At 39.4% G+C, this 21830-nt stretch overlaps 1 protein-coding gene across 2 annotated transcripts; it reads left to right on the top strand.

The window, feature by feature from the left end:
- The first annotated feature begins 1318 nt into the window (after positions 1 to 1318).
- On the top strand, positions 1319 to 18750 carry LOC108245001 (OX-2 membrane glycoprotein-like). 2 transcript variants are annotated; one of them, XM_017431609.3, is made up of 8 exons: positions 1319 to 1398; positions 2880 to 2962; positions 3122 to 3231; positions 4282 to 4602; positions 5004 to 5330; positions 7499 to 7783; positions 8180 to 8281; positions 17107 to 18749. In XM_017431609.3, exons 3-8 carry the CDS (start codon positions 3171 to 3173, stop codon positions 17109 to 17111), a joined length of 1101 nt encoding a protein of 366 aa, XP_017287098.1. In that variant the 5' UTR covers positions 1319 to 1398; positions 2880 to 2962; positions 3122 to 3170; the 3' UTR covers positions 17112 to 18749. The 2 variants fall into 2 exon arrangements, with proteins under 2 accessions (XP_017287098.1, XP_017287096.1); XM_017431607.3 differs by having other exon boundaries at positions 1366 to 1398; positions 3116 to 3231; positions 17107 to 18750.
- Positions 18751 to 21830: the final 3080 nt, after the last annotated feature.

Genomic DNA, 21830 nt, shown 5'->3' with positions numbered 1-21830 from the left:
TTTCCTGCTTCCTGCTAGCAGGTGATGTTAGCTGTGACAGAAATGTGTGGCAAAATGAAAGACACAACAAACGCCATGTTAAACCAAACCCAAAGTAATCTGCTTTTTGTGTGGAGTTTCACTAAAATTTAAGACTAAAGTGACGATCAAAGACAGATATGAGTCATTTCTCACCTTTGTTTTTGCTACTAAACCTCATAATTACTGTGTGAATTAGTTTTTTTGTGTGTATCTTTTATTATTTTTTTTCCCCCTTTGAATCTAAATGTGCTTTGTAAAACCAAAACAAGACAATCGTGTGACCAGTGTGAGGATTAAAGCTTGTGATTAACCAAAACTGTTTGTGTCATCTGAAGTTCATTCCTGCCACTGCATGATGTGGATCACAAAACACACGTTTGTGTTTTTTATACTTTTTGTGTTTCCATGATCTTTTTGAATACACTGTTTATAATTCAGCATTGTATTTTCAGTATTTTTAATGTTTTACACCAGCTAACTACTGCGGCACGGATAAATTTGCAATTTGTGTTTTTAGTTTTAGCCTTTTTTTTCTGTTTTTATTGACTTTGGGTGAACAAGGTGCTTAAATTAATTAGTGTATGTAGTACTCGTTAAAGACATATTTAGTTGTTTTTCTGATTTCAAAACTGAATCATCCAATAATCTATAGTACAACAAATATTTTTTTCCAGACATTAAAATGCTGCCGTGAATTTAAAAACATACTTTTGATGTAGCAACAGAACAGCATATTTGGTGTAGAAATATAAACACAAACTCTGTTGAGAACCTTGTAAATTAATTTATTTATTGCATTTTATATTTTTGAATCTATATTTGTTGAAATACAAACATTTGTTTTTTATAATGCATCATATGACTCCTTTCTTAAACACATGAATATATAAAGTTGTTGTGCTTTATTAGCTGTTATAAGATTTTTTTTGTAATATAAATTGTTCTTGTCACCATTATTGTTACTTATGGAAACATGAAGTCTCGTTCTCAAGAGAGACCTGTGTCAAGGGAACACTCAAGAATGTAGTTACAGTCGAAACAAGCAAATAAATAAAAAATAGCACATAAAACAGAACAGTAAAAACAGATACAAGTTTCCAAAATACTGTAATTATTTTATTTTATTTTATTTTATTTTGTCTATGGGGGCTGGGTTCGGAGGGGGTGGGGTGGGGGTGCTGGAACCCGAGTTGCAGTTACACCTTTTGGCCAGCAGGTGTCTCTGTTTCTTCGTGGCGCTGCACGAGGCAGCCGGAAGTCATGTCTCAGTTAAATGTATGAACGGAGGAATCCGCCGCTTCAGTTTGATATTGACAGAGGAACAGAGAGCATATTTGAGTTAACTCCAATGTTTTTTGGACTAAAATTTTTCAGCAGGTAAGTTTAATGGCTTTATTATATATAGAAAGACTTTAAAAGGCGTTTTTAAAATTGAAAATTGTTTTAAAAAATAGTTGCAAAGTACGTAGTTTTTCATTTTTGAACATTTAGCTAATAACACACCTGTAGCCAATATTGTAAACTCTTGAAAATGTCAGTTTTTAAAGTTTTAAAAGTTGTAATATTATTCAATTTTTAATCTCAGTTTGTGTTTTTAGAAACAAAAGGCAACCAGAGTTGAACTAATTTTAAATAATTGATCTAATAATAGCAGTTTTCTTTCAAGACAAAAGCACATGTTATTGAGATGTGTTAAAAACGTGTGAAAGATCATAAGATTTGTGGTTTTCTTTGTTGATAACTTTAATTTAATAAATGCCTTCCGGGGTTGAGCCACCTGTGGGGCACATCTGGATTCACATCAGCATTTAAGGAATTTATTTGGGAGTCTGGTTTCACTTTATGGAGCTCCTTCTGTTGCTTTAGTTGATGTGTTTAATATTTATATCATTTTAGAGAGTGGTTTAACCTCCATGGAGAAGCTGCAAAAATGTCCACAGTTTTTGAAATCTCTCCTGAATGACACGCGTTCTGAAATGTTTCCTAGCTTTTATTTTGGTGTTTCACATTGAGAGTCTGACAGCCGATGGATCCACATCAAACTCTAAAGAGCTGTCTGCTGTGGAAAAGGGTTTTAACTGCTGCCCAACAGGAGCGAGATGCTTGTTCGAAGCCAGATGCTAGGCACCGTAAAAGAGCAAATAACTCCTATAAAAAACAAACAAACTTGTAGGTCTGGATTTGGGCTGTTTTGTGGCTGAAAGGGGGGGTCCCTGTCATCCCACAGGGTCCAACTCACTTCACTGATCAAACACCAGTTCATGTCCAGTTCCACCTTTTAATCCAGGGGTTTTATAGCTAATCTGGACTCAGGTTTTGAGCAAATAATTTATTTTTGTTTGTTTGTTTTTCTAAGTGACTAGTGCTGAGCTTTGTAGTTTTTACAGCCGACCCACTGCTGTTCGGATTGCAAACACCCTCTGATTTATACCTGCACACATTGTGATTACCTGAGTCATTAGTGTCTTCTCATCCTGTCTTGCATCATCATCTGGACTCTGTAATTTCTTCGAGGTATCGATTTTGAAACCTCAGGCTTTGATGCTGTCTAGACTTTAAGGTGGCAGCTTGTTTTGATGTTGTGTAATGATCGGCTTAACGAGGCAGAACGCCTGCTGAGGATTACCGTGTGAAATCCCCATTAGACCCCAGGTGAAAAATCTTGAATAAGCAGCCGTTGTCCTCTGGAGATAGGCGCCAGCTCCTCCTGACTCTGAACAAGAGCAAGTGGGTGAAGAAAAAAGGCTCAGTGGACTAAAACATGCTCAGATTTTTGTGTTTTTTCTTGGAACTACAACTGTCTTGTTGTTAAAGTGATGCTGTCATCGCTAACATAATCCTCTGGCTTCCCATCCCAGCAGGCCCTGTGCCAGGAAGACGCAGCTACAACTGCGCTGACCAGCAGCAGCTCAACAAGTCACCACACCGAACATCTGACACGGTACGTCTGCATCACAGCTGCTTTATTTAATCTCTACCATTCCAACATCTATTTTAAGGCTTTGTGGCCACAGGCAGGAGTGTTTTAAAGTTGAGGTTCACCAGTGAGATTTGGGTTGTGGTTGCAGCTCGCTGACTCTGGTTTTGTTTGCAGCTGCAGAATAAACACGAGGCTGACTGGGTCAATCTGTGAGCTGGTTCAGTGTGAGATGTGTGGACCTGCCCTCCCCCTGAGCCTGCTGCTGTGGATCATAGGAGCAACGGCACAAAGTATGTTATTACATCAGAGCTGTTCCTTTTTATATGTGTAAATACAGTGTGTGTGTGTATGGACAAACCCTCACTGCATTTAAAAAAGAAAAAACAAAACAAAGTTGACCAAATTGCTGCACAGTGAAATCATAAAACAATAACATGATTAGCCAAAAACATACATTCATTGAAACAGAAAGAGATGATAAAACATAGGGTGTAAAAGCATCCATCCATTTTTTTTTTCCTGCTTTTCCACGCAGAGTCACAGGGAGCTGGTGCTTTTCTCCAGCGGTGGTTGTGTGAGAGGCAGAAGGAGAGAAAACATTCACGCTTTCACTCTCACCTAGTGACAATTTAGAGCCATCAGTTAACCCAACATGCATGCTTTTAGTCTTTGGGGACAAAACCAAAGCATGCACTTAAAAGTGAAAACCTTTATTTATCGTTATTTGCAATTAGAAGTCAAAAAAACAAATGTCCTTTCACTCATTTATATTCAATTCCTTGAATCTGACATTTATCAGAGGAATACATTTTGTTTAAGACACTTATGTCTGACTTTTGAATCTTTGAAGCATTTAAAAGAACCAAAACTCAAGCAGTGTTAATGTTTAACTTGTCATACAGACAAAGAACCTGTTGCAAAGCTACAATTTATTCTTGTTTCTTTAGTTTCATCTGTGACAAATGCGAGAAATACAAGTTCAGGAGACATAAAATATTACTTTTGCTAAATTATAATAATTTCACAGGAGTTCTTAGTTGAAAGCTTGGTGTTATGTCATTATCTCCACAGAGGAAGTTCTGTTTTCGGTTGTGTCTGTTGGTTTGTTTGTCTGTTAGCAGAATCGCGTACAAACTACTGAACAGATTTGTATGAAAATTTCAGGAAATGTTTTGGTTGGATTCAGTTTTGGTGCTGATTGAAATTATGACCTGGATTGACTTGTATTTTAATCACGCTGTGACCTTGGTGGAGGTTCTCTGAGTGCTTCAAGTTTCCCGAATATTTTCAAAGTGTTAAGAAGTATCCTAAAAGAACTGTTTTTGTCTGTCTTCTGTCAGGTCGAGTTACAGCTCCTGCCAGTCTGACTGCAGAGGCAGGACGTCCCATCGTGCTCGGCTGCAACATCACCACGGCAGCGGGCGACACCGTCCGCCAAGTGCGCTGGCTCAAGAACTCCGTCCTGCTCCTGGCGTACGAGCACAGCGTGCCTATCCACATCAGCCAACAACACCCCAACGTGAAGCTCAACAGCTCCAACAGTGACAGCAGCTACATCACCATCAAGAGGGTGCAGCCGGCTGACGATGGCTGCTACCGATGCGTCTTTGACGTTTTTCCCAGCGGGAAAAAAGAAGGCTCGACCTGCATCACCGTCACTGGTGGGTTCATCAGTGATTTCAGTAAGAACATCCAATCTGAACTCCTGCAGCTCTGCCCAACTTTAAACTTTTGTTCTCCCTCCATGTTTTAATTTTATTTGTTTTATTTTTGGAGGTCACAGAGCTTTTTTTGTGCACTGTGTCCCGATTAGAGTTACTCTGTGTTTGTTTTTGCCCTGAATTCCTTGAAGCAGCAGGGAAAGGTTTGAGATCAGCAGAAGATAAAACCCACCCACCAAGCTGAACTTGGTGCTTCCTCTTAAAAGCGCACACACAGTTTTAGCACTCTCAGACTCCTTTATGTTGCTGCTAATCCTGCTGACAAACCAGCCATTCAAAGACTTTTTAAATCTAATTTATGATGCAGGTAGAAAATCACCTGTCATCTGTTTTCCTCTCAGGTAAAGTGCACGTTAAAGGCAACAAGACGGCCATAATTGGGAGCCCCGTCACCCTGTCCTGCTCGTACAGCATGGCTGAGAGGGTTCAGCAGGTGCTGTGGAGGAAGACGGCCGAGCAGGGCGACACCACCAAGGTCGCCTCCTGCACCAAACACAGCCACCACACGGAGGAGCAGTTCAAAGGTCGGGTCAGGCTGACCCCAACTCTGGGGGAAACCAAACTGACCTTCGATGTGACCCGCATGGAGGACGAGGCCTGCTACACCTGCGAGTTTCACACCTTCCCAGATGGCACCAGGAGCGCCACCACCTGCCTCTCTGTTTATGGTGAGACTTCTACCGCTCTCTGGATTTTCAAGATTGATGTTCAGTACATGAAAGCTGCTGCTTCTGGTAGATACTCACAAATATCTTTTTCTGTTTTGTCTTTATAAAATCCATCAGTAGTAATGACGCAAAAGTGAATATTTTGTGGCAACAGCTTGGTGTCATTTTAATAAATTCTGTAAAATGAATGACACGCAGAAGTTTGGTCAAAATATTTGACCTTTAGTAGCTTTTAAGCCACACTTTTGTATTTTTATTTTGTATACATTCTTGGGGAGGAAAGCTGCAATGTGCAGAGTGAAGCATTTTCAACTTTCAGCAGTTTGTAAAGTCATTATCTAATAACCATAACAGGAACATCTGTGGCCTGGAAGAAAACTTTCTGAGTTAGACGTAGACGTAACAAACCCTGCAGTGGTTGTGCACAGTTCAGTTTTACAGCCTCATCTGCAAAACGTGATCTTCATAGGTCCTCGCCACAAGCTTCCGCATCAGTAGTTTGTAAGTAAATATCTTAACAAAGTTGATGGATTTTGAAACCAAGATGCATCTTAAAGTTTCAAAACATTTGATTGCAATGAACAAATGTTTTCCAGAAATAAACACAGATGCAGAACCTTCAAAAACAGAGATGGATTGATTATTCTGTAAACTTCTGTTTAAGCCCTGATTATAGTTAGGGTTAGGTACAACAGAATAATTAAACCTATTGTTTACCAAAGTCCACAATGGACTATAACCTAAACATTTAAAAATATGTCAACAGATATCAGAAGGGTAGAGCATGATAAATGCATCAAGAATCCCACAAAGTTGGATTTTTTGGTGGTACAAAAGCCCCCCAAAATCCTTCAAAATTAACTGAAAGACCCTTATCAAGAAATATTTTGTAATAAAATCAGTTAGTTTTGCAACAGCACAAAGGCACCATACTTCAAAAAATAAATAAGTAATGACATTATCTTTAAACCAAGTTTAAATTTGTAGTAATAAAATGGTTTTATGTTGTAGTCTCTACAATAAAACAACAGATTCTTCATCATTCATTCAGAAATCAGGACAGTTGTGGTAGAAACCAGTTTGAGCTAAAAATATCACATCAAGGAACTTGTAGAAAGCAAATTTACTTTTATAGATCGTCTTAAAGTGCCATGAAAGCAATACGGAACAATAAAATTAGTTGTACTACTGATTTTTACACCATAATCATCACATGATTACAAAAAATAAAAATTATTTCTGTTTGAGCTGTTCTTAGTAAAGTTGTCTGGACTTGCAGTCCTTAGTATGGGGCTACAAGTTGCTAAAAGCTCTCCTTAGAAAACTCAATGGTTGCTTTAATTTGACCGTCTCTGCTGGATAACCTGCACCACTCCACCTTCCAAAGCTCTTGACTTGTATTCCCTAAGCATGTTTAGTTTTACATAAATCTGTAATTATTGTCCAAATGACAATAATGCTCCAGGTATGCTGGAGGCTGAGAGGAAACACATGCCCATTTTAGTGGATGCCTTCCGTAGCTCAGGAAAAGGAAGCGCCGAATATAAAGAAAACCACAGGAAAGCTGAAGTGAGAGCTTCTGAAAAGTCTGTCATTAAGCTACTGTTCTGGACTCCTCTGCGACACTTAACCCCGTCCTATTTTTCTTTCCTCTGCAAGCACAATGTGAGCGTCTCCATTCTCAGACTTTTCGAAGTTGGAAGCAAGCACGAGAGGAGTGCCAGTGGCTTTTTGGCCTTCCTCTGCTGTGTGTGTTTGCTGTGATAATAAGGGAAGGGAGGGGGGAGGGTGACACTGAGGGGAAAGTGGTGATTAATTTGGGATGGATCCCAGGGGAAGAGTGGTTCTCTGTTTCCCCACACACAAAGCCTCTGTGTGTTTGTGTCTATGCGTGTTTGTTCCTTTTGCGCTGCTAAATAGGGTTTGCTTTTGTCTGAACCGATGGAAACAAAGCTGCAGACACACAAACCCGTACAGGCAGTCGGTAAATGCTGCCAAAGTTTGTCTGGCTTTTGTTTTCAGGCCGGCTCGTTGGAGTCTGACTTGTGTGTCAGTGTCAGAATGGAGAGATTGACACAGACGCACACGTCGCTGTGAATTAACAAATCATTTTTACGGCTCGTTCGTATTCTTTAAGCGTCGTCTCGATTCTTCTCTTTCCCCCCCAGTTTTGCCCAAACCGGAGGTGAGCCACGTGACGTCGTCATCCGGAGTCATGGAGGCGAACTGCACCGCTCAGTCGCGGCCCGCGGCGTACATCATGTGGGACACCGGCGGTGACAACCGAACGCTCGGACCGCCCATCTTATCTCTGTACGAACAGGGCGACGGCACGACGACGGTGACGAGCACGCTGCTCTTCCAAACGGGGCAGCTCAACGAGCAGTCGGTCACGTGCATCGTGCAACACCAGGGTCTGAAGGAACACATCAGACTTCCCCTCCACTCAGACGGTGAATAAAGTTCAGAAAACTTTGCAAAATCACTCTTAGTTGTTAAAATTATAGAGGTGCAGGAGGGCAGAGGCTATTGTGTGTTTTCTATTATAGTCAGGGGTGATTGTTGCCTTCTGCTGCAAGACAAAGGCATATTTTTGTTATCAAAACATTGGTCAACTTAAGATGAATTTAGTTAAAAGCTCTGGCATAAAGGTGGCGGGCGATATGCATTCCTTCAAGGAAGGCTAGACCTTTAATTATGGCTGCTTTGATGGGGTCCTGTAATGTCCCGGCGAACAGGAAGGATTTCCTCCGCACCACATGTTTTGTCCAGATGGCATACATTTTACACACGGTCTATTTTTAAATATACACAGACTGACGGAGGAAATGTGTGTTTTTTGTGCCCAGTGCGTCCCGCCATAATTATCCTCATCTCGGTGTGCGGCGTGGCCATGGTCCTCCTCCTGTGTCTGTGTGTGTGTCTCTGCAAGTCCTTCGTCTGTATTGACGGTAAGTCTGTGGTCTGGTTCACTACATTTCCCTTCTGCGTGCATTCAGGGAAAAAAAGGAAAAAAACAAACCTGAACAAAGCTCCAGCGTTTGTGGCAACTGGACTCGATGACTTTGATTTCCCCAGAGGTATTCCAGGAAGTAAAGCTGGGAATAGATGTTAAATAGAGCTTATGATCATAAATGATCACATCTATGACTGCGTCCTTTTCACCATCATCGGTCCTGCTTTCTGTATTACTTGCAGCACAGGAAAACGTGGGAGAAAAAAAAAAAAGAAGAACACTTTCACTCGGAGCAGTTCTCTTACATTTCAGACCGAGTTTGTTCTGGGAATCCTGTGTAAATTTAGAAATTAAGCCACAACTAAAAGTAACGCTAAGCATTTTAAAATCATACGTTCACGCAACTTTTTTTAAAACCTCAGGTATTTCTTTATTACTGGGTTCCTGTCAGAGGAGAAAAGTATTCAGCTGATATGCAGGGCTTTGTTTCTCTTGTGGCCGGCTGTGTCGGCCAACTTTTAAGTGCCCGTCATCACTGTGACCATGACGAAGTGTTCCCATTTCTTCTGGCTGCAGAAAAAGATTTTATGGGCTTCGACGCACCAACCCAAGAATTACAGATCCAAAGGTTGTCTGATAGGACTTATTTCATATGAGAATTTTATTTTAAAAGATGCTGCTTTAGTTGCATCTTGCACATCATTCTTTGGAAGTTGCTCTTTTGTTAAACATTCAGATGTTATTATCAGGAGCAGCAATTTTTTCCTTAAATGTTAAAAAGAAATTGCAGCAATTTCCTTTTAGCATTACAAAATTACAGCAGTTTTTATTTATTTGTTTGTTTGTTTTGGTCATTTTCAATTTTAACCACACCAGTTTCCACCAAAAAAAGGAAAGTACACTCCAGACTTAGACCCGAGTTAAAGGGCCTGTTTATAATTCAAACACAAGTAAACACCAAGCTTGTCTGAATGTTTAAACAATTATATAGTTCAAGTACCTAAATGTGTTTGATTTTAAACAAACATTGTCTTCCTTTAAAGGTCTGCACTTTTGGTCCGATCAGTTTGGACCCATGCCAGCATCAAATATTGATGATATGCCGGCAGAAAGTCAATAAATATTTGTCTTTAAAGCAAGCTTGACGCACTCAGACACTGCTCAGAAAGAGTTGCAGTGTTGCTTTTTAAAACCGAACTGTCGCCTTGAGAAGAAAGTGAACTGGGTTTGGCTCTTCCCGTCCCTCTCTGCTGTGCTTCAGCTCCGCCCCTTAAAGCCTGAATCCTGAGACCACGATTTGTCACGATGTGTGTCGTTCGCTGCAGTTCGAGACGACTCCTGGTTCTCAGCCGCACTTTTTAGATTTATTTAACATCTTTCAAGGAGAACGGCTTTTAAACACTTATTGTCGAACTTGCAAAGAAATAAGAAAAAGATTAAAAGAATAACAAAACTTCTAAAAGCTGTTAGCAACTTTTCTCTCAGTTGTGGTATATTACACGTTTTTAATAGAAATCTATTTTTATCTCCAACTGCTGAAGGCGATAGGGTGATGATGTTTTTGCCTGTTTGTGTTTTAAATATAGCTTTAGCAAAATATCTCATGAACCGCTGGACAGATTTGAATGAAACTCTCTGAATGTAATGATTGGATGTACGTCTACAGCTGACTTTTGGAGTCAACTCCATTGGGAAACAGAAAAGTTGTCATAACTGTACTGGTTTCACAGATAATAAGATAAAATTTGGTGTTGTAGTAGCTGAGCATCATCCCAAACACATAACGCCGAGCACAACATATGGCACATAATTTAGGTTAAAATGAACCCTGTCAAAATTGCACGAGACAAAGTACTTAAAAAAGTTCTTACCAAAATGGGTCATAATCAATCATAAAATATTTTTTTTTAATCTCTGGCATTAATTTGGCAGGCATATGCATTCATTTAAGGGTTTATATGTCTTTTAATTTATTTAATTATTTCATAAATTGTTTGTGTCTTATGTTAGGGTATATTGAGTTTCAGCAAAAATAAAAAGACGACTGGCGGCCATTTGCAAAGCGACTGACCCTATAAATGTGGAGTTAAGCTCTAAACAGGACAAACACGTTGGAAGGATCGCTATGACAAAATTCAAGCAGTCACATTTCTTATTGGTGCAACAAAATGATTACCGGTTGTGACATACGGTGATCATAGCAGCAGAAAAACAGATTTAAGGATGACGCTGAAGCATGATTTGGTGCCAGAAGGAGAAATTATAAGAGCAGAAGAGTCTCCAAACAAGCCTGAAACTATAAAAAAAAAAAGAGTAATTAAACATTTTGGATTAATATTTTACAAAAATCACAGATATAAGCATTATTTTAAATACAATATATTAATAAATAATTATTATTATTAAAAAAAACTTCTAGAATTGCGCCGCTCAAGGTGGCTGCATGTTGGAGTACCTCTGTTCTATTCATTCTGAGATATTGCTTTTGAAAACTTTATTCCTCTTTTTTTCTGGATGTAAATCACTTTTTTTTGGATGATTACTTCCTTTGGTATCGGATGCTGTGCAGCTGGAAGGATTTTTACTAAAGCTTTTTCACTTTTGGACATTTTGTTATGATGCGTAACCATGACAACAAGTGTTAAATGTGAAGAACCCTGAACTCCAGTCATGGCCAAAACCAAGAAGACCGCCCATATATCCACCGGAGGTGAAGCTCCCAGGAAGCAGCTCGCCACCAAAGCTTCCCGCAGGAGCGCCCCAACCACCGGCGGAGTGAAGAAGCCTCATCCCTACAGGCCCGGGACCGTGGCTCTCAGGGAGATCCGCCGCTACCAGAAGTCCACAGAGCTGCTCATCCAGAAGCTGCCCTTCTAGCACCTGGTCCAGAAGATCGGCCCGGACTTCAAGACCAACCTGTGCTTCCAGAGCTCGGCCATCATGGCTCCACAGGAGGCCAGCGAGGCTCACCTGGTGGGGCTCTTTGAGGACACCAGGACCAAGGACAAATCAGGACAGACCGCTACAAGAGACCCTTCCTGCCCACAGCCATCAACTCTTTAATAAAACCAGGATTATGAGCTACAACAACATTTAATTTCCCTTTGGGATTAATAAAGTGTTTTTGAATTGAATTGAATTGAATTAAGTCCATTCTTTGATCTATTGAACCCAGTTTTTGGGTTTCTAACATATTAAAGTCATTTATAACCTGTAAAAACTAAATGACATTGGTGTGACTGGACTTTTGTTTGAAGGCGTTTCAGTAATCATCAGAGGGGCTTTCCGAACACCGTAACCACACATTACTGCGGCCATACGTTACTTTCATTTAGCATCATGTGTCTTATAAGTGTGAAATGTATTTTTTAAATTCGCTGTTTGTAACTTTTAGTTTTTTATGACGATTCTTGTGTTCAGTGATGTCGGTGAAAACTTTTGCCTTTTTAGGGACGCCTGGATAGACGTAATGAAATATCTTAGATTAATTAGGAAATCTACCGGTGAAGGTCATCTACAGCTGCCTCCCGCCCTGAGCTGGCAAAGTACTTCCACGTGTCATTAACACTCCAGATTCCTGTTCACACCTTTCCTCTCCGGCGTCACGCTGACAGTGTCGTGCCACCGTAACGTGCTGAGTGTATCACAATCATAAATCATCTGCACGCACAGAGAGGAGAGGCAGGAAAGGGAAAGACTTGGCGTTGGCTGAAGCTGATGTCACGGAGAAAAACAAAACCAACGAAGAGATGTTGAGGTCAGGATGACAAAATGGCAGCTCTCAATTAGTCGATGTGCGTTTTTATTTTTATCTCCATCAGAAACCGAACGACGAATAGTTTCCTTTTCCCTCAGCTCCTCTGTCATCATTTCCCTTGTGCGATAACAAAAGCAAGCAGGACTTGCTCACATTTTCCTAGTTTTCTTGAAGACACTCATCAGCACACGACCTTTTATTCTTAATTATTCAACTTTCTCTCACACGAGTTGCAAACAACAAAGTTTTCAGTCAGGTTGTTGGTTTCAAACCTTTTTTGTTTTTGTCGGAGACGTAAATAAAAATAGATTAATAGAGCAATGGTGCTCCTTTACTTGAGACTTTCCGTAATTGTCGGAGTTTCCTTGCTGTCCAACTCTGTGGCTCCTGAGCAGAATATTAAGTGGATGTGTTGATTGTCTGGAGTTAACAGCCAGAAGAAAGGCCTCCTTTTTCAGTCTAATCCCTCAGACGGAGGAAAGGGCCTGGATGGGGGGCGCAGTGACGAGCCTGATGTTGAACGCCTGCCCGGCTGATAACAAGGCCCCCCTCTCACACTCGACAGTACAAACATAGACACTGTATTTCCCAGTGTCGGTTCGGCTGGGATGTGCCGGGAATACAGGCTTTTACTGTGATGTGACGCAGATTGTCGATCAGGAGAAATGAGTGAAGCTGTCTTCACTTGGAGCTCTTTGTTTTTTTTCACTTTACACAGACAATCGGAGCTTATAGCGATCATTTCATGTCATATTTTTCAAGAACTATGTAGATGTGGAACAATTTCTTACCATTATTATGTGTCATTTAGAAAAAGGCTGCTTACTGTTTTAAAATGGCTACACCATTACAAGGTGATGCAGTTCCTGGAGAAATTATGGGTTTCTCCTCCTCTAAAGTTTTAAATAAGTGTTTACTCGATTTAAGTGAAGCTCTGATTATACATAGAATCAAATCAGCAGCTGGGTGATTCTGTCCTGGTTTGGATTTAGTTTGACTTTGAAATTTAGATTTTATTTATCTTGTCTGTAATGTTGAGTGTTCCTGAATTATGGTATCGCAAACGTTTGCCAAGCCGTTTTTATGTTGAGCTCGTTTCTCTCCTTTGTTTTTATTTGCGTTTCCACATTAGCAAAACCTCAGCATTGTTGGACCTTCAGAACCACAATGTTTAAAGTCTAAATGTTGTAAGTATTCAGGCCTGTTTGTCTTAAACTGTCTGCCGTCATATTTAATTCATTGCGCGGCACCCAAAGGTAAAGGCGGATAATTATGTATTTGCTCATGTCTGTCTGTCTGTTACCAAAACATCAACCACTTAACTTTTTTTTTTAGTCAACCTTATTCAAGATGGCCGCCAAAACCCACAGACCATAAAAAAATAAACTCATAAGTGGCTGTAACTCAAATTTCATATGGTAGTAGCTGAGACTGATCTCCAACTTCAGTTCTAACAGATTACACAAGATCTTTGTTTAAAATTAACTCTGTTTGTTGGCAAAATAGCTCATGAACCACTGGATGAATTTTAATTAAATTTTCAGGAAAGTTTATTGAATGTACCTCCTCAGAACTCTTTGGGAGCCAACCCAGTTCAAACGGCTACAACTCTGTCGTTTCTCAACATGAGAGGATTTTAGTCTAAAACTCTGGCATGAAAGATGGCGGGCGATATGCATTCCTTCAAGGAATGCTGGATCTTTAATTTTTAACCGTTTCTAGGAAAGCTGCTCTCACCATCTCAGTTTTGACTGCAGTTCAGGGAAAGTAAAACATTTTCTGCTACTCAAACAGGTTTTTATTTCACCACAAGAACTTCAAGCTTTTCCTGCACACCTCAGTGTGATGTTTGTATTTCTGGTGTGAAGAATGTGTTCCTCTTCCTCTGAAATTCCTGTTCAGGTTCTATTTTAGAGGCTTAAGAATCTTTGAGAGAGGATATCATTTTTTTTTTCTTCCTGCAAATTAACAACAAACATGCAGCTCAGACCAAGTGTTACAGACAGTTTTAGGCGGCTGTTGGTTGTTTTTTTGAGCTGATTTAATCATCCTTTGCAGAAAAAAAGTTGTTATTTTAAATTGAGTAGTTTGAATTCAAAGATGCTAATGGAGCCCTTTCTTCTATTTTAAAAACTTATTTGTTCACATGAAAAAGCTACATTGATACGTTTTCAGGTTCTTTTGTATGATTTTAGTTTAAAAAAAAGAGTAAAAGCTACAAAACATAAGTCTGTTAGGCTTAGGTCCAAGAAGGGGTAAACACAGTTGTAGTTTACCTCATTGTTTATTTCCACATCATGAAAGGGATTCTCACTTCTTTTTGTGTGTCTGCAGACCAGATAAAAGTCCTCAAGTGTTGCAGAGATTTTATTTACCTTTATTTACTCCAGGCCTGTTACATGAGGCTGTGATGTCTGCGGCTGAGGTCGAACCGCCTGAATCTTGGGTTTTATTTACCCTCCGACTGCCTCAATCTGAGCTGGGAGGAATGGGCAAGGCCGGGCGCTCTTCCTGTAAAACCCGCCGGTCTGTTTGTGGCTTTAAACCTCCGTACGCCACACCAAAGATCAGTTAAACACAGACTACAGAGAGCTGTGCGGACAGGAAGCTGTCCAGTGAAGTAAAACCAGTAAGTTTTGACTCAAAGAACTGTTTGCGCTGGCAGCTTTGAATCTGTAGCGCAGCAGGAAGTAAAGGGTTGATACCACATCCTGTTCACGTCACAGTAAACGCTCGGACCTTGAATCCAGAGGGCAGAACTGCCCACTCCTGGGAGATTAGATGTAGGAAACGGTAGCAAAAGAAAACATCCTGAACAACGTTGATAGCGACACCTGCTGGTCAGACTCGATGGTTGTTTTTCAGTGTTTTTCACAGTAAAGTGAACGGATCATTCCTGCTCTATTTGGCTTTCAGGCTCCGTGGGTCGATTTGGCTTCATGAGCGAACTCGGATGCCATGACTGTCTGCTCATGCGACAGAAATGAGATTCAGTTTCATTATTGCTCTGGAATTCATGTAATGTTTTATTCTGGTCGTGTGGTATCTTTGGATGGGAGTGGGCGTGAGTCTGTGCTTATTTTTCCATTTCTGAGAGAAAAGTATTTGAGCCAAATACAATCTGTCTTTTATTTTAGATTATTTTCTGGAATTGGTTCAGAAATGACACTTGAGTAATGAACGAGTAAACATCAAACCTCCTTGTAATGTTTTCTCATCGCTGCCCTGTAATTCTGTCGGTCAGCTTGTGCAACTCTGTGGTCCAAAGTTAAGTTCAGCTCTGATGGATTAACTTTAAACTTCCCTCTCTTGCTCAGTTTCCCTCGCAGTGACGTGAAACAGCTGTGTAGTTCGTCTGTCACCTAAAACACTCCGACCTTTGCGGTCACAGCTGGAATGCTGCTCCTGTTTGTACATTTATACCCGCTTAAGTGGAAAAATATTTATATTTTACGTTCTTATGGGAACCATTTACTTCTCTACATTTATCTGAAAGCTTCAGTTTCTGCTTGCTTTACAAAGTGCTTTAAATAAATTCAGCTTCAGAAATATTTAGTGATGTTTGGATAAAGACTAATACATGTAGAAGAGGAGCTCAAGATGGTTTAAATACACAATATCTACCTTAATACACAAATTACTGCTGTTTTGTTTCATGTAGCAGAAATGCTTCGGCTGAAATACAACTCGCCAAAAGAAAAAACATTTATGGCATCACGAATGACGGATGCTTGATCCAAACTGTGTTTTTAATCTGTTAATTCTGAGCTGATTTCAATTAAAACTCCAATTCATCCTCCTAAAGTGAGACAAATCTTTAAAACTCAACTAATCCAGAGCCAATTTGTCTTAAAACGGCTTTAAAGAAAACGACAAAACTGAATCAAAGACTGGAGTCGGGCAAAATCTGACACCAGTGGACCTTCGACCCTAAACATAAACTACATTTTCTTTAATTTTTATTATTATTTTAGCTGTCTACACAATTGTGCATAAATCTTTAATGCATGTGACAAACTTGTAGAACTCAAAACAACCAAACTTGATGTAAATTCAGTCAAATGGTTTTAATTACAAACGTTTCCAGAGAAGACCCGCTGAATAAAAGCACCTAAAGTTAACAGATACAGCAGCTGAACGTCTCTGATGTTGCTGTGGCTGGTTTGCTTTAATGATTAGCTAAATATGAGGGTCAGATTTAGTTTTTTGGGCACAGCGGAGCCTTATTTATCTGTTTAACAGTGATCTGAACAGAAATGCTGCAGTTTAGGCTCTGCAGTTCTTCCGTAGCTGCAGGATTTATTTTCTCGCTGTAATTTTTCTTTTATTCTTGTGTCAGTAATTACATCTGTCTTCACGTTATGGATCTATCTGGAAACAACAACTGCTGTTTCCTGACTGGCTGTTAGGTGGCAATTTATTCAGTGCACTTCAGGACATAATTCATTTATTATTAATTTAAAAAAAGTACACATTGTTGTAAAAAATGGAATTACAAGCAGTTCATTAACAGCTGGTGGTGCTATAATAAGCTTGAACCTTGGCAGAAACACTCCATAAAGCTGCTTCTTGTCCTGTAATTTCTCATAAAACACCTTGATGGACATCGTCTCTTATGAGACTACGACATGAGAGCCCTGGACACAGACAGGTTGTTTTTGTCTAACGTGAGACGTTCAAGCAAGTTTAGAGATCTTTGAGATTAAAATTTATGTTCGCAAATCTGTGCTAGAGTGAATAAATAAAATGCAGAAGGGGGGAACTTACTGGAGAGTTTAAAAAAAAAAAACTCAGTGTTTTGATTTTCCAAGAAGCACAAGAGAATTCCCAAATCCAGCCGTTTTAATGCCAGGTCTGAACAGAACCGGAGACTTCAGGGCCGGATGATTTACCAATCAGATCTCAGGGAGCCGTCAGGAAAAAAGTGTCGGAACGAGCAGACAAGGTGGGAGCGCGTGATTAACTTTAAAGCAAATAAATAAGAGGAAAATGAAAGGGTTGTGGGAAGTTTTTGGTGGCAGGCTGACAAACTGACTTTATCTCTGTTCTTGTTTTCTGTTCAGACTGATTTGGAGTCCGACCTCGATGCCGCCGCCTTGACGAAGAGTCCAGCAGAGTTCAGACGTCGACCCCCGCTGCTCCGCACCGAGGCCTTCGGCTCAGCGTGCAGAGGAAAGCTGCTGGTTCTGCTCCCATGAGCTGGACACACTAAAGACTTCAGTGTAAACAAAACAACTAAAACGCCATTATTTAATGCTAGAAATTAGACTTTAGAAGAGCTGCTTTGACTGTCAAAATCCTCCTGATGGGAGGATTTCAGCTGTATCCCTTTGTCATCATGATGGACTGACTTTAAGGGTAAAATATGTTTGTTTCTTATCAAAAAATATATATATTATGTGTAAATTTTGTGTGTCAGAGGGTTGGTCATTCTCCGCCGATCCTTAAAATCTTGACTTCTGTATATCTTTAAAGCCTTCTGTGAACTTCCAGCTTGATTAAAGTCCTAAATCTGAGAACTTCTTATCACAGCAGCAACAAAAGTGATTTAAAAAAAATTATAAAAGCTCCTCTTCCTCCAGCACAAGCCAGCGCACAAGAAATAAAAACACTAATGAGCAACAGAAACGTCCAGACATGTCCTCCGAACTGACAAACGCTCCATCAGTGGTGGTTTTATAAAGTCTGATGACGATCTGGGAGACTGAGGCCAGAACTTAACCTTTCACTTTGTGAAATCGTCTCTTTGTGAGTCATTGTTCTGAGGAGGAGAATGGAAGGTTTGGTTGTTTATAGGTGGTGTTTGTGTGAGACGAAGCTGGGTGGTGGACCTGGAACCCCCTGATGTTAACACCGCCTAACGGTTCCTGAGCAGACGAACCCGGCAGCTGTGACTCATCGTTTGAGGTCGACCGAAGGCGTTTGTTTTGAAGGAATGAAGTGTGTGAAGGTGTGTGTGTGTGTGTGAAACAGTATTGATGATGATTATTATTGTTGTTATGATGATATTAGGGAAGGTGTTTCCATAAGCCTTCAGTCTGTACAGAATTATCACATTTATTTGGAAAAAAATATAATTCTAACCATAAAACTTGTGGTTTTATTATGTCTTTATATCTGTACTGTATATGGAAAGACTTGTTGATGTTTACATATTAAAAAAGTAACGTTTTATAAATGAACATATCTGGTGTTTCAGTTTTTTGGAGTTTTTGAAAAATATTTCTAATATCTCAGAAGTTATTGGTTGTTTTTGATGACTATTTCTGAATTTTTGCCTCTAATTTTAAAGAAAGAAACCCCAAAACAATAAAATAGAGTAAATTTACAATAGGAAATTACTTTAAACTGATGTTTAAAGAACATATTGTGAAAATAAACTTGCAATTGTGAAATCAAGACAAAAAAATCCTGAACTGTTTATACATTTTTTCCTGTGTTTTTCAGCTTCTTCTGAATTTATCACATCTACTGTATTTCTAATTGTTTCATAAAGCTTCAGATAGTTTTAGTTGGTGACAGGTCTAAATTGCTAAATACTTATAATCCAAAATGTTATCGTTGTATTAATTTACGCTATTGTATTAGCATATTCATTTTGTGTTTTTGGTCTTAAATTGGTTTCCAAAAAGAGTTTGTATTTTTCATTTATTAAACCACTGAGCGCTTTTTAAACATAGACATGTTGGTTTTCATCTGTTAATGTAAATATTTGTTTTTCCCACCTTTTCACGTGCCAATAAATGTCTAGAATCTTTGAAATTTCTAAAACTTACAACCTTTCTGGAACAATTTCATTTAAAAATGTCATTTTTATTCCACCAAGCAACTTAGGAAATTGTGAGCTAATCCTCTACATATTTATATTCGGCATTAACGTGTGTTTTGGAATAGTAATTAAATGTTGTTAAAGCGTTTTGTGGGGAGTGTGGGTGCTACGCTAAAGTCTCATGAAGACGCTCATTTCCTCCTCAGCCCACTACATTAATGAACGTGTTTCGTTCTCTGGCGTTATGGCGTCACTCTACCTTAAAGTAACCAAAGTCTTTGCTTATAAATGCAAATATTTGGCTTTAAATAGGTGAAAGTGATCATTTTTCCTATCAGTTTTTATAGGCGTTTTTTAAGTCGGTGAGTCAGACGTGAGTCAAGTTTTATATCAAAGTTTTGCCAGATATGTGTCATTTAAAGACCACACTGGAAAAAAGCGTTCTCTTAGTCATTTTCTTATTTTTTCTTATCTTTTAATGCCTGAAATAAGTCCCAGTTCACTTAATACAATAGAACACTTTATAATTTATTGTTTCTTCTGCTATCCAAGAGCTTCAGGAGGGCAGGAAAAGATAAAGTCTTTATTCTGTGGCTTGAGAGACGTTTTATGATTCATGTTGGTGGAACCAAAACAAATCATTTGACTTTTGGTAAAAACAGAGAAGCTTATCTGGAGGAAGCAGTAACTTTGATTGTGTACTTCATGACAAAAGCACTAGTTTGGTTTGTGGAGTCAGGCTGAGAGGAAATTACTTCACTTTCACTTACTTTCCTTCTTTTTCGCCCGTCTTAAAACAGATTATATTGTGGCGCCATCTGTCCGTCCATCTATCCGTCTGCATGTGGACAAGTTCTTGTCCGAGCTCTAAATTGATAACCCTTTGACATAGAAATGTCAAACAGCACAGCTGGACACCTCATGAGTTGAGGATGATCCCTATTGATTTCAAGGCTGCAGGGTCAAAGGTCAAGGTCACAGGGGAACCCTTTATGAAAGCCTTGCCAGAGCTCTAACTCTGAAGCCATGCATCGCAGGAATGTCAAACCGCACAGCTGGACACCCTATGAGACAAGGATGATCCCTATTGATTTCAAGGCTGCAGGGTCAAAGGTCAAGGTCACAGGTGAACCCTTTGTAAAAGCCTTGTCTGTGCTCTAACTGCAACCGTTGCAGATGTTTTGGATTTTAATTCCTCCGACAATTTTCTGACGCCGGTCCTCTTGTTTTTATAATACTAAAGGTTTAATTATCGGTCTTTAGGTGCAGAAGATACTCACACCACTAGGTGGCAACGTCGATTAACTTGCAAGTGATTTCTCAGGGGGTTTTTTTTTCCTCCTACTGTCCATTCTGGCACAATTGTACATCATTTCCCCACCTCCACTGTTCGACAAAAATAAATCATGTAAATGTAGAAACAGCACGAAAGCCCAAACGCTTTCTGTCTTTTGAAATAAAATTTAAAAAAAGCTGAAAGAACCTCTAGAGTCACATGTAAGAGGAGGGCTGGTGGGCGAAGTTGCATGAAGGGTGGGATGTTTGTGAAAAGTGTGTGTGTGTGTGTGTGTTTGTAGCAAAGCAATGCAACTCTGCACTTCAGCGTACAGAAACCACAGAGGTAGCACATCCCACAGGCCACCTATTCCACGCGCTTCACACAAGCCCGACATGTTTCCTCTGACACTTTCAGACCCTGCCCCCAGTCATTTCCAAAATCTGGTCTGGTTAATGTTTTAGGCTGGTCGTTCAGTGACATGTTACATTTTGTGGGTTTATCACGGCGGCAAGTGACTTTCCTGTGTCAGCTTTTGAAACTGCCCGAAGACGTATCTGAAAAAGAATTATCATTTAATCTTTGCGGTTACAACCCAAACCAAAGTGTTGCTCAATCCGGGTCATTTATAAACAGAAATGTTTTCTGTAGAAGTTTTATCATCAAGTTCTTTTTCTTTTGAAACCATCCCTGTCGGACAGACGTCACCCTGTGACATTTAGAAATTCACAGTTCAGGGGGGGTGGGTTGTTTTTTTGTTCTTTTTGTTTTATGAAACTTCACTTCACCAGGTTTCAGTCTGAACTGAAAGGTGACGCTTCCTGGATTTGAGATCATATGATGAGCTAAAGTTGAAAGGTTTCTTCCCATGTCTGCTGTACACACACATGTTCAGACTTTTTGTTTTTTAAACCTCAAACCTGCCAGACCGCATCTTGTCATTTTGACCCATTATTTCACGTTTAATGTGCTCATTTTATGAACTCACAGCACTGAGCAGATGTTTAAGTTTGAGGCAGACAACTAGGTGCATATATTAATGGTGTCAACCACTGTAACAACACGTAAAAATCTAAAATATTACAAAGCAAAAACAGGCAAGTTATTTCTTCATACAATGTCTTTTTCATGCAACCAATTCCGTTTACTGTTTTTATCAAATTTCTCTGTTTAATATAGATTTATCTGGTTGACACTTCAGGCCTTTAGAGGTAAAAGTAGTAGTTAAAACCATGTTTTTTACACAAAGGAACAGCTTAATGTGCTACTTTATGGATAAAAGGACACTCAATGTGAATCAGTCTTCAAAGTTTGTTGTTTTTCTTAATTTAGATTGTTTTTTTATATATTTGTTTGGTTTGTAGCTGCTTCCTCTCTGATGCTGTTAACCTTTGTCGTCTTGGTCTTATTTTCAGCTGGTTATTTTATCTAATAATTAGACATAAACATGAGTGTTTGCCATAATGTTGCTGCGACCTTTGAGGTTTCAAGAATCAAAGCTCTGAGTTGAATCTTTAATCTGTTTATTGCACACGTTTGGATGTATTTTACTGTTTATGAACTGCCTAAAATTAGCATAATCCAATTATACTTTCCTTCCTGCCACAATAATACTGCCTTTAATGGTTGTCGTGTTAAATATTAGTTTTATTTATAAAAGGAAAGCAGCACAAAGTTTCTTGAACAGCTTTTGGGTCTTTAACCTTTAGCTTTTTGTGCAAAATAGCTAATGTAGTCCTAAT

Source organism: Kryptolebias marmoratus, linkage group LG23 (assembly GCF_001649575.2).
Source record: "Kryptolebias marmoratus isolate JLee-2015 linkage group LG23, ASM164957v2, whole genome shotgun sequence".
NCBI classification, from domain to species: domain Eukaryota; kingdom Metazoa; phylum Chordata; class Actinopteri; order Cyprinodontiformes; family Rivulidae; genus Kryptolebias; species Kryptolebias marmoratus.
This window is presented reverse-complemented; position numbering and strand designations above follow the sequence as displayed.